Raw genomic sequence first — 13,747 nt, 5'->3', positions numbered from 1 at the left:
CAGCCTAACCGGCTTATTCGAGTAGGTGCTATCGAGGCTAACGAGTTGCGCTTACAACTTACTTAGTAAGACAAGGATATAGCTATAAATAGATACTAGAAGATTCTCTATAAGGCGGAGAGTGCTTATAACAAGGCGCGCACTTATCGATTAAAGTGTAGTAAGTGTTAGGACTAAAGAGGTTATATGTAATTAGTATGTAACTAGGCTCGAGTAAAGCTAGGGTCTTAATGCCTTAGGTAGGGCTTAGCGCTTAGCGTTAGGCTAACTAGCCTACCTTCCTCCCTCTTCTCTTAGATCTCTATCGAATACTACCTGTACCTACTACTACCCTATCTACCTGCTAATATACCCTTCTTATATAGTATTCGATCTACCCTTTAAGGGTAGTAGCTAGATAGTTCTTATTTTAAGCTTTTAGCGGTATAGCTACGAACAAGACTAATCTAACTATATTACGCCCGAAGAACAGGACCTATACGTACTATTCTATCGAAACAACCGTACTAATTATCAAGTAAGGCCTTCTATACGGCCTATTACACTAAGTTAATCGTACTAGACTAATATCTACTAATTCCGCTATATCCGTATCTTAGGGGCTAACAATACATTATTAGTATTACCCCCTATTATAATAGCCGGCTTATTACGAAGCAACAACAATCGTACTGCCGCTAGCAGCGCTAGCAATAACAACGCTAGTAGCATAGTACCTACTACTAAAGTGCCTACTAGAGCACCTACTAAAGTGCCTCCTATCGAAGAGCCTACTATAGGACCTGCTAAAGAAGAACCTATAATTCTAGGTAACGACCTAGAATTGCCTATCGACGACATTCTTAACAATATTGTTAACCGTCGATATAGCTAACTAGCCTTTAGCCCCTAGCTAGTAGCGAGGCTTTAAGAAGCTACCTAAAACAGGCTTACTGCCTTGCGTTAAGAATAATAGCTAAAGGATAATCTTCTCGAGATTCGCCGCCTCTAGGAATCTCTAACAACTACTACTAAGCTAATAGCAGGACCTTCTTTACTACCTATCTAAAAGAAGGATACTAAACTTAAGGACTGTACCGTATTTAATAGCTCTAGCCGGAAGTAGTACAACGACTACATTCGTAACTGTAAACTTAACTAGCGCAACGTACTAAGAGCGCTACTAGACGACTATTCCTTAGTCGTATACGCTATATAGTACATCAATAGCGACCTAAAGCGTATATAGGATAACTATTTTAACTCCCTTAACGATTAGACCGCTGTTTAGTAGCAGACCTACAAAACCATTATACTAGATACCCTTAGAAACCCTATACTAAGGCAATAACATGCTTAGGACCTATACCTTCGAGCTAAACAGAAGACTAATTAATCGGCTCGCTTATTCGAGGCCTATTTAAAAACCCTTAAAGACGACCTTCCGCCTAAGACTAATTCTATATAGATCTCCGAGATACGCCTAAAACTTAGATAGGAGCTTATCCTCGAATTAGACCGTCGCCGTATATTCGAACAAGCTAATCTAATACGCATTTAATTTATAGTCGAAGTAGAAACAGCCGAACGGGCTGTTTAGCTCTAATAACGACTAGAATCAAGGATCCGACTAACTAGTACTAACCGTAGCAACCGTAGTAGCTATAGAGGAAACTAAGGTTCCTACTATAACAACAATTCTAATAATAGGAATAGTAACGACCGTAGAAGAGGCCGTAGCCGGCGGCTATATAGAGGAGGCCGCGATAGGGGCCGTAGAAGGGGCTCGTATCCCTATAATACTAACCGCTCGGCTAACAATAGCAATAATAGCTACGGCAGTCTACTAACCGGATTAAAGTGCTTTAATTGTAATAGCACTAGCTATCTACTAGGCTAATGCGACAAACCTAAGGACTAGGCCCGAATTGACCGTGCTTTAGCTAAGCATAGGAAACACCTTTTAGCCGCTAATACTACCCTAGTCGGCTCTTTTAATTAGTCGAAAAAAGAGTAAGCGCCGTACTAACTGTTAGCCTTGTACGGCGTAAGACTATCGACATTGTACTAGCTATAATACGCTCCTACCTTATATAGGATACGAAGGGCACCTACTATTAAACTAAGGTTATACTAGATCTAGGAAATTCAGTTAGTGCCCTTATTAGCTATCGCCTAGCTAAGCAATTAGACCTTTGACAACTGCCGAGGACTAACCTACTAACCCTTGCTTAGTTTAATAACGCTCGGCACTTAACTTATAGAGCCTACTATATTCCTATAGCTTTAAAGGACGACCTCGGAAATAAGCGCCTACTAGACTTTACTGCCTACGTAGTAGACATAGACAGCCTCCTATCCGATATTGTTATTAGTAACCCTATTCTTAAGTACTACGCTATAGCTATAGACCTAGGCCTCTAGAAGTAGCGATTTAGAATCGCTAGGAAAGAGGACATTAAACACATTAATGTTAGCGAGTGCCCTAACGATATTAGGGTCCTATTTATCGGCAACCTAATACCTACTATAGCTAACCTAATAGTCGACCTATTAGGCGATAACGATAAACCTACGCCCCCGGATAGCATAGACCCTAATTAGCTTGCTCGTATACTAGAGCCTATCTAAGAGACCTATATTAATGTGTTTAAACATTACCTAGCGTCGATATTGCCTATATTTAAAGAGACGGATTATAAGATTAATATTATAGAGGGCAAGGAGGTTCCTTTTAGACTACTCTATAACCTTAGTAAGCGCGAGCTTGCTATATTACGTAAGTACCTAGAAGAAAACCTAGCTAATAGTCGCATTCGGTATAGTAACAGCCCTGCTAGTGTACCTATCCTATTCGTACTAAAGAAGGATAGTAGCCTACGCCTATATATCGACTATCGTAGGCTTAATACTATTACTATTAAAGACCGCTGTCTACTCCCCCTTATTAACGAGACCCTCGATCGCCTTTCTAGCGCTTACTACTATACTATATTAGATATTAAGGATATATACTATCGCATCTGTATCCGTAAGGGCGATAAATAGAAAACAGCCTTTCGTACTCGTTATAGCTATTTTAAGTACTTAGTTATGCTATTTAGGCTAGCTAATGCCCCTACTATATTCTAGTCCTATATCAATCGGGCCCTATTAGGCCTATTAGACTATCTCTATATAGTTTACCTAGATAATATCCTAGTTTATATACATTTACCTAATATTGTAGAACACTAGGCCGTAGTACGTAAGGTCCTCGACCGCCTACGAGCCTATAGACTATATTGCAAGCCTTCTAAATGCACCTTTACTACTAAAGAGGTATTATTCCTTAGCTTCCTCGTATTAACCGAGGGTATTAAGGCTAATCCTAATCGGATCAAAACAATTACTAAATAGCCTATTCCTACGTCTATTAAGGAGCTCTAATCGTTCCTCGGCTTCGCTAATTTCTATCGTCGCTTTATTAAGAGCTATTTACGGCATATAATGCCCCTAACTAAGCTTACTAAAACTAAGGCTAACCCGTCTAGAGAGTTTAAATAGACTAACAAGACACAAGCCGCTTTTAACGGCCTAAAGCAACGCTTTACTAAAGTGCCCCTATTGCACTATTTTATACTAAGCAAGCAGATCCGTATTAAGACTAACGCTTTACAGTTCGCTGTATCGGCTTTTATATTACAATAATCAGATAAGGACAATTACTAGCACCTAATTGCCTTCTTTTTATAAAAGATAATCGATATAGAGCGTCGCTACGAGACCTATAAGTAAGAGCTCCTAGCTATTATCGAGGCCTTTAAGCATTAGCGCTACTATCTTAATAGTGCTTAGCATACAATTTAGGTCTATATAGACTATAACAACCTCCGTAGCATTACTAAGGTTACTAGGGTTATAGGTCGATAGGCTAGATAGGCCGTCTACCTCGCTAGGTTCGATTTTAATATATTATATCGGCTAGGCGTAAGTAACCCTACTAATAGCCTATCGAGGCGACCTAATTACGATAGCGAGACCTAATATATTAATTCATTGTTTCCAACCCTATAGTATAAGATTGCTATAGCCCGTATTATTAATAAGTAAGCGTAGGATAAGCGGACTTCCGGACCCCGCGGCAGTAACAAATACTATAGCGGAGTTGTCGTTCTTCTAGTACGCGTTAGAAAGGACGTAGATCGCTCGAGCTATAATAACTCGATTAAAGACATTACTATCTATAGTAATAGCCTATATAGCGATAGCACTATAGAAGAGGTTATAGTAGTTCCGGCTACTAGTGCTATTAGATATATATAATACGTACCTCGTTCGATAGCGAGGGTGCTATTAAATAACCTTACAAATAGGGATAGTTAATCGTTTATAGATAAGCTATTACGTACTTAGCAGAGGGACGCCTTTGCTATCGAGCGTATTAATAAGCTTGTAAGTAGACGGGCGACTCGATTTAGTAAGAGTAATAGTTAGTCGATCGACGATAAAGGTTACTTAAAGTTTAAGGGCAGATACTATATCCCCGCTAAGCAATCGATTAGATAAGAGCTTTTAAAGAGGCACTATAATAGTGAGCTCGCTAGTTACTATAGTATAGAGAGGTCGTACGAGTTACTATCGCGTATATACTACTAGCTAAATAGTAAGCGGTATATAAAGGAGTATATATAGACCTATATAGTATACTAGCGAGTTAAAGCACCGAAGCACTTACCGTTCGGCGAGTTGTTTTCGCTCCCTATTCTAAAGAAGCTATTTGCTAAGCTAATAATAGACTTTATTATAGGCCTTCTACCTACTAGGCGTAGGGGCAGCAAGGACGTATATAATACTATCCTTGTTATAGTAGATCGATTTACTAAAGGCGCTCGATATATCCCGGCGCGGAAAGACTAGACTGCTATTAATATAGTAGAGGCGCTATAGACCGACATCTTCTATACCTATTAGGGAACTCCTAAGGGGATCGTATCCGATCGTAGATCGACACTAATATCTTACTATTAGAGCGAGATTTGCTTATAGCTAAGACTAAAGCATCGGCTATTAACAGCCTTCTATCTATAGACTAACGGTTAAATAGAGAGGCAGAATGCTACCCTATAGCAGTACCTACGTAGTTACATTAACGAGAACCCTAACGACTAGGTTAACCTCCTACAACTAGCTAAATTCGTGTATAATAATAGTGTCTACTTATCGACTAAGGTATTACTATATATAGCTATAATAGGCTAGAATGCTGCTATGCTATAAGACCTACTATCGCTCGGGGCCGAGCGTAAGGAAAGGGAAGCGCGTTAAGTGCTAGAGACACTAGCAGCTATTAAGAGGGTTCAAAAGATACGAGAAATTCACGCTAAGATAGCTAACAAACTAGCAAAGGCCTAGGCCTATTAGAAGGCCTACTATAATAAACACTATACGCTAATAACCTTTAAGTAAGGCGATATAGTTATACTAAGCACGAAGAACCTCCGCATCCGTAAGCACCTATTACCTAATAGCAAAACAAGGCCTAAGCTCGTACTAAGATACATTAGCCTATTCCGCATTCGAGAAGTTAAGGGCTCCTCCGTATAGGCCTATTAGTTGTAGCTTCTACCTTATTATACTATCTATAACACCTTCTATATATCCCTCCTTAAACTATACTACCTATACGAAGGGGATAAAGCACCTACTAAATCCGAGGACATACTAGCTAATAGCGAAGAACTGTAGTCTATAGAACGTATTCTAAAGCACCGGACTAGGCAAGGCAAGAAGGAGTACCTGCTAAGATAGTAGGGCTATTTACCAGAATAGGACTTATAGGAGGCTAAAGATTCCTTTAAGGATATAGCTAAGTTGTTAGATAAGTATTAGACTAGCGTAAAGAACAAGAAGAGGGCTAAAAGCTTATAATGTTACTATTAAGGCCTAGGAACAATACTAACCCCGGGGTACTATTAGCTAACTAATTAGAGGCAAGCAATTGTTAGCAACAAAGGACAATAAGACTATACTAGGCGCGCTACGACGCGTTAATCAATCAATCGTATACTCTTTTAAGGACTCTACCTCTTCGCTAACGCGCCCTATAGGTCCCCCTCTTATTCCCTAATTCTATCGAGGCCTCGAGGCCTAGGCAATCGGCGAGGACGGCGCGGCCGGCGCGGCTATATTAGTAATAGTATTGCGGAGTGTGTTACTATTTAAGAAAGGAAGGATATAGCTATATTAGTAACGGTGTTGCCGAGTTATTGTTAGTTAAAGAAGGAAATTAAAACAAGGTAAAGTTAGCGCTAAGATAACTAGCGCCGCTATTATTAATATTACTCGCTATTGTTACTATACCTGTAAAGACAACCTTACCTATACTACGAGCCTAAGGCACCCTTAATCAAAACTTTAATCAAAACTTTAAGGCTAAGTCAAAACTTTAAGCCGCCTAAAAGATTAAGCGACTAATAGACTAACTAAGGGCAAAACTATAAAGCTAAGCTAGCCGGGGTCGATCTTGCGGACAATAGGTTACTCCTCGATCTATCTAACCCTTTAAGCGAGGCGAACATCTACTACTACACTTATAATAGCCTTTACCTATAGAAACTAGACGAGCTGTGTTTTTTCTAAAAAGATAAGATAAGATTAACAATTAAAGGCTACTAAACCTAACTAATTAGGGCTAGCGAAACTACGAACAATAATAGCCCTCGTAATAATAAGAATAAACCCTCGGAAGCGGACAACCCTCGGAAGCAGATATAGCTAGGTCTTTTAGAGTAGACGCAAAGAACTCGGTACGACATTACTTAGAACGGGGGCAGTGCTATAATACCCCGTATACCTACCTATTGCAGTAGGGAAGGTACGCTCGTATTGTAATTAGTCGATAGTCCTTAATTCTCGTAGTTATATATTACTTTATTATATACAAGGATAGCGCAGTTAGAGTTAGACATTGTGTTGTATTAGAGGTAAGGTTTGATATAGTTACATAGTCGGCGATTGCGTATTCAATTTAGCGCGGACTAAGAAGCTTACTAGACCTGCTAAGTTAGTAGCGATAGAGTTTAAGAATAGAATATAGACCGGCTACGAGGGCGCGGCCTTTAGAAGGGAAGCGTATATTAGGACTAAAGAGGTTATACGTAATTAGCATATAACTAGGCTCGAGTGAAGCTAGGGTCTTAATGCCTTAGGCAGGGCTTAGCGCTTAGCGTTAGGCTAACTAGCCTGCCTTCCTCCCTCTCCTCTTAGATCTCTATCGAATACTACCTATACCTACTACTACCCTATCTACCTGCTAATATACCCTTCTTATAGTAAGGCCTTCCGTATTATCTTTAACAATAATAGCAAGACTAAGTAGATAGACGTTAAGCTATAGTCTATCGATAAGCTACTATAACGAGTCTTCGATAAGCGCCTTCTTATCTCCGACTCTATATTAAAGAAGACTAGTAATCTATACGCTAACATTATTAGCTATTATAGGCGAGCTACCGACACGAGTAAGAGCGGCGATATTACTTATACGTAGAGTCTAATAAGAACATTATCTCTACCGAGCCGCGCCTATAACTACGACGAAGGCGACCTACTAACGTAGACTAACGTTAAGACTAAGCGGCGATTAAATAGCCTATTCGCGTAAGAGCCTAATACCCGACTCGACTAGCTATAATAAGACGAGGCACTGCTTAATAAAGATACTATATATACTATAATTTAGCCTTACTTAGTATATCCTCGCTAGCGCTAGAAGTTAGTATAGCGGAAGCGCTATTTCTACGAGCCTCCGAAGAAAACTAGTCGCTATCGAGGCGAGGTCGCTAGTAGTAAGAACAACCCTATTAAGCTAGAAGAGTCTTAAGATAGCAGTTAACTATTTAGTTAATAATAATAATAAGAGATAGCAATTATATAATAGACTTATAGACCGACTTATAAGGTAATTAATTACTTAGTTAATAAGAGGTTTACGCGGAGGCCGATTACAGGTCTATTTTAACTATCTACGGTCGCAATTTAGTCGCTAATATAACGGAAATCTACTGCTTCTTAACCCTAACCGCACCCTAATTCAATTTCCCGGTCTATATACTATACAATATACTACTATGTCGAGTTTTACGTGTAGCCTACTAAGAAAAAGCGATTTTACGTATGGCCGGAATCCCCGAGCCCGGGGCGAGGGGTGAAGTGGCTGACGCAACCCCGGATAGACCTAGCAAACGTTGGGATCATAGGGAGTCGGTACATCTCCAAAACACCCACTCTCCGATGATTGGGTTGGGTTTCTGCTAGGAACGTCCAAATCGAGCGACGACGACGACGTGCAAGGTGTCAATAAATTATAATTGCAGCAACTGCATACAGTAAGCCGACCGAAGACCAGGTTGCGAACTCGAATGTTCGAAATCTTCTCGGCCGAATACTAGTTGGCTGAATAATTGAAATCCCATCAGATCTTGCTAGAATACACTTGGCTGCTTCTTCTCGTCCTCTTCCAAGTCACGACTCCTGTTTTCATGGACCGCAAACACCATCTCACAAGCCGCATGCCGCTGCAGCTCGCTTCTTCACATGGCGGCGTGATTGCTCACGCTTCTCAAGACAAGCCGAATCGATTGAGAAAACGTCCCGGCGCTGTGACCAGGTCAGGATCATTGAGCTCTTGATGATCGAAAGGCATCCAGAGCCATTCTTTGGGTCCCTGAGATGTTCAGTCCGGCTGCGTATCTCACAGACGTATATACGGCTTCGCGAAGTGGTCGAAATTGAGAGGCTTCGTAAAAATTCGCCGCGTGGGCTTCATCGCAGGCATGATCCGCCATGGCGCTATTCGAAGCCGAGTCACCCTCAATCGCATTATTGACTGCTTGGAGACCCGGTGGAAGTCGAGAAGTGAGAAGACGGGTAAAAGTAATCGACCAGTAGAGCTCCAGGATGATCTGCGGGCCGACCTTTCATCAGGACTCCGAAAGTGGGATTGTGCAAGATGGATGATAAGCAGAATGCTCGCTGTAGCATCTGCAGAAGGCAAGGCGTATCTTCTTCTCGGCCGCAGACACCTTGCTCGGCATTCGCATCGAAGCTGCAGGTACGAAAGCTTCCCTTGCTCGAAAGCCTCAACCTTTTTCTGACTTCACTCTTCGTATGGTTCTACGAGTGAAGCAGCGATGTGAGAATTGTTCGTATTTTAGTGTCTTGACGTCGTTGATGAGATGTGGTAGTGAGCATAATAATGGTAATGATTAATAGCTGAGTGGACCCTTACACGATACCACACAAACCTCAACTAGAGTGGCACGAAGCGGAGGCGATGGCTGTGCTTCGACCAACGGAGTAGTTCTAACAGCTGCAAGCGCATCACTTTCCTTCACGAGCTGAAAGAAGAGTCAGCTTCACTTTCGTAACTCTGAACGACACTTGAGACCTGTTCGAGTAATTTCCAACTCAAGACAAACAAAACCATGACAGACATGCTGAAAACTCAAGCAATCGTCAGTCGTGACACCCTGCAGAATGGAGGCTGGAAATTCGAAACCGTCAGAGTACGACAGCCGGGAGAAGGAGAACTGCTGGTGAAGATGGTGGCGACGGGCATATGTCATTCAGATGTGTTCGCAGGAAGCGTACCCAAAGGCGCATCTCCACTGGCCGTCTACCCTCGTGTGCTCGGACATGAAGGTTGGTCAATGAACATCCTCTCAAGGCGTTTCAAGTATGAGGAGGAAATCCGCTGACCATGATATAGGAGCCGGCTATGTCGTTGCGGTCGGACCCGGGGTCACCATCGCTTCAGTCGGCGATCCAGTCCTGCTCTCATTTGCTTCCTGCCAATCATGCTTCCACTGCAAATCCGGTGTTCCAGCGACATGCAAAGATTTCCAGGCATGGAACACCCTCAGCTTCGAGAAAGTCTTCACATCCGAAAACTTGCCCGACGCCTCAGAACCGGACATTACAGGAACATTCTTTAGCCAGTCCTCTTTCGCAGGCTTGTCAATCGTCAAACAAAGCTCCATCGTGAACGCCAAAGACCTGATCGAGGACAAGTCCGAGCTGCAGCTTTTCGCGCCGCTTGGATGCGGGCCTCAAACTGGAGCGGGCAGCGTCACAAATGTTGCAGACGCAGGACCAAAGGATACTGTGACTGTCATTGGTCTTGGTGGTGTTGGTATGGGTGCTCTGATGGCCGCCAAGCTGAGAGGATGCCACACAATTATTGCCATTGACCGGATTCCATCAAGACTGGCTCTCGCGCGGGAGCTGGGAGCCACGCACACAATCGACACAACAGACACGACTCCCGGCGAGGATCTGATCAAAGCCATTCGTGACGCCACCGACGGAATCGGCACCAGCGTCACAATCGAGACGACCGGCGTGCCAGCGCTGACCGAAAGCGGCTATGAAGCAACGCGCGCGCGAGGCAAGCATATCCAGATCGGTATATCGCCCGATCTGGGATATGAAGTGAAGTTTGGGCTGGCGAAGGGCAATCTGTTCGCCAATAAGAGCTTCATTGGCGCCGTGGAGGGTTGGGCTGATCCGCGAGAATTCGTCCCTCAGATGATTCGCTGGTATCGTGAGGGCAAGTTTCCGCTCGAGAAGATGGTGAGATTCATCCCGGCCGAGGACTTTCAACAGGCTATAGAGGATATGCATGGGGGAGCGACGATCAAGCCGGTGATTCTTTGGGACTGAAGCCGGGCACAAGATTCATGACTCCAGATTTATTACTCCTTCCTGAATGCATCCTGTACATATGGCTCCGCGTGGCCGATTACGAAACCCACGATCCAAGCTAGAACTCCCGAGCCAAGGACGTGCACGAGTCTGCTGGCGCCGGAAAAAATCAATACCAAGATAACGGTACCGATGGAGCTACCGTATGCAACACGCAAACACCGTGCCGAAACAATCGGGAAGCGTCGAAGGCCTAATGTGCTGATGGTCCAGATGCACAATACGTCGACTGCCAGCATGACCATAGCGATCTGTAGGATTCCCGGGTGTTCTTCCAGACATCTTCCAGATTCCTCGGTCGCGCGAAGGTCAGACTTGCGCTCATTGTGAGAGCAAGAGAGCTGGCAGCTATCAGGATTATTGCTGTGATGTCGCGCGTCTCCATGTCCTCGGCGGCTCGGGATGACTGAGGAAGCACTTTGGTCTGTGTGGGCATGCTTGCGTTTCGCGTCTGGGGGATTTGTTGCAGGCGATTGAGTTGAATGGCGTTGATATTTATGTAGGAGGTAAGACTTCAGCTAGAGATCCATTTTGTTCTTCTGATCTTCCGATGGAGAAGGACATTCGTAGGCTATGTTTTGAGGGAAAAAAAGACTAGGGTGAACTCGAATTGGGAGGATAGCTTAGCAGACCTCCTTGCCTCCTTAGTATCGGAACTATTTCTCTACTATAGTTCTTCTCAAGATTCGCTGACCTCCGTTTCCGTGTCCTCGTCGCAGGCTCCTCCAACCCTCTAACTACTGCCTAAAAACATCCGTCTTAGCTCGGACAATTACTACCTAGGCACTTCTCGAAACTTCAGCTTCCACCCATCCATGACCTTAGACAAGGTCAAAGCAGCATCATCGCCCAGCTCGTGCCCTTCATCAGTACCCACTGCTGCATTAAGTGGTGACATATCGTATCGGCCAACAAGCGTGGCGATAATGGCTTGGATCTGAGCATAAGCATACTGCTCGCCAATGCATCCCCTTGGCCCGGACCCAAAGATCAACCAGGCAGCTTCATTCCTTGAACCACCTTGCGAGTCGTCGATCCAGCGCTGTGGATTGAACGTACGAGCATCCGGACCCCAAACCTTAGGGTCGCGAGCGAGTGCCTAAGGCGAAAATGAGACGATAGTTCCCGGTTGAATGGTTTCGCTAGCAATAGTTGCTGGCTCTATGCATTCGCGCCACAAGAGTGTGTTGACGGAGTGAAAGCGAAGAACTTCCTTGACAAAGGCGTTCAGATGGACCATGTCCTGAAAGTCCGATCTTTGTACTGCTGAAGAGCATTCCTCGAGATTCATGCATCTCGGAGAGGGTAATCGTCGACGAACCTCTTCTCGAATCTTGTTTTGCCAGTCTGGGTACCGAGAAAGTAAATGTACGGCCCAGGATAGGGTGCCGGCAGATGTCTCGGTCGCCGCAGCAAGCATGTGGACCGTCTGGTCAACCAGACTTTCTTGATCCAATCTTGCCGACCCTCAGCCACGACTTAGATCTTCTTGCTTGCTAATGGTGTCTTCTCTGGTTCTCCAGTACAGTTGAGCCGACCTTCTGTATGCTGGGCGACAATGTCAGCTGACATATCGTGCACCGGCTTCATAACAGCTCCCATCGTCTTTACAGCTCGAAGAGGAAGCTTGAGCGCAAGGCGAGGTCCGATGACAGCCGCAACATTGAACGTCATCTGTCCTCGCCAGCTTTGCTTGAACATTCCAATGTATGGTCGAATCAGAGATTTGGGATCAGTCACAACGCCAAAGTCCACGGAATATGCCCACCGGCCAACGATATCGAGAGTCGTGCCATGGAGGATGTTCACCGGCGTCACTTCGCCAGCTGTGCTGCTTCCGCCCGAGACACTTTCCGTGCTGTGTTTGTTGACCTCGCCCGCTAAGCGCTCAAGCATCTCTAGAGAAGTCCTGAACGCGATCGGATGCAAGTCTCGCAGCTGTGCAGGGCTGAAAGCGGGACTCAGAGCCTTTCGAGCCTTCTTGTGTGCCTCTCCTTCCTGAATAAGGAGTCCATTGCTCGCAATGTTCTGTGCCAGAACGAATTGTAGGGTTATTTGCCGAGGTGAGGTCGTCGCGCAGAATATGTCCGACAGCGAGGACTGTATCAAAATGCGAGCAGCATCCCTACAAAGCTGTTTCTCAAGCATACGAGAGCTTACATATTCCCGATGGATTTGCCACCATGGAAGTGTCGTATCCGGCTGTGCACAGAATCAAAGCTGAGGTTAGTTCTAGACATCACCGCAACGGAAGTAGCTCTCTCCTTCAGATACTCTCTCAAGAATGCACTGATTGAGTCGAGCTCCTGTCGAACCACAACTTTGCCATCTGATGCGGCACCCATATCTCCACAGTACTTCTCATCACAATGACGACTGCAGCGTCATGGGACGGGCCCGATGACCCTCAGAAGCCGTCAAACTGGTCCTTCTTTCGAAAATGGACGATAGTCGTGACCACAAGTTCCCTCAGCTTTGTGGTGTCTTTCGGAAGCAGTGTTTTCGTTGCCACTTCGGACGGGTACAGCGAGACGTTACATGTCCCGAAGGAGCCCATGCTTCTTGATCTGTCGCTATACGTGATGGGCCTAGGATTCGGTCCTCTGTATGGGGCCCGCTCTCAGAACATTTCGGCAGGACGCGGCCGCTTTGGCTCGGGATGATCACGTTCTGCCTCCTCTATATTCCACCATCATTAGTCAGAAATGCAGCGATCATCTTCCCATTACGCCTCTTCGCTAGAAGCTGAAAGAGAAAGAGATAGCTTACATTGTCAACACCATACGGGAAGATGCATATGAAGGACCAATGATCAAGTGTAGAGGACTTTATTATGACCTGGACACTGCCAACAAAGCCGCCCTCATCGCATACAAGAACGTGCCGAACTTCGATTGGCGCAAGTATCCGATAACTGACTACGGCATCTCCAGCACGCTCGATTGCTACGACATAATGGGAGGTCGGGCTGGCAGAGCCACGAGCCGCGCTGGAGCGCACCAGTACAGGATCGAATTCCCGG

The 13,747-nt window shown here is 44.6% G+C and overlaps 2 protein-coding genes across 2 annotated transcripts; one reads left to right on the top strand and one right to left on the bottom strand.

Moving 5' to 3' along the window:
* Positions 1-9,455: 9,455 nt before the first annotated feature.
* On the top strand, positions 9,456-10,683 carry MYCFIDRAFT_38613 (uncharacterized protein; the record flags this gene model as incomplete). The annotated part of the gene is made up of 2 exons (XM_007929771.1): positions 9,456-9,663; positions 9,731-10,683. 2 exons carry the CDS (start codon positions 9,456-9,458, stop codon positions 10,681-10,683), a joined length of 1,161 nt encoding a protein of 386 aa, XP_007927962.1.
* Positions 10,684-11,500: 817 nt separating this feature from the next.
* On the bottom strand, positions 11,501-12,426 carry MYCFIDRAFT_189445 (uncharacterized protein; the record flags this gene model as incomplete). The annotated part of the gene is made up of 3 exons (XM_007930291.1): positions 11,501-11,767; positions 11,843-12,192; positions 12,264-12,426. The coding sequence occupies 3 exons, from the start codon at positions 12,424-12,426 to the stop codon at positions 11,501-11,503; spliced, it is 780 nt and encodes a 259-aa protein (XP_007928482.1).
* Positions 12,427-13,747: the final 1,321 nt, after the last annotated feature.

This window comes from Pseudocercospora fijiensis, assembly GCF_000340215.1.
Source record: "Pseudocercospora fijiensis CIRAD86 unplaced genomic scaffold MYCFIscaffold_6, whole genome shotgun sequence".
NCBI lineage: Eukaryota > Fungi > Ascomycota > Dothideomycetes > Mycosphaerellales > Mycosphaerellaceae > Pseudocercospora > Pseudocercospora fijiensis.
The sequence above is the reverse complement of the archived record's forward strand: the minus strand, read 5'-3'. Positions and strand labels throughout refer to the sequence as shown.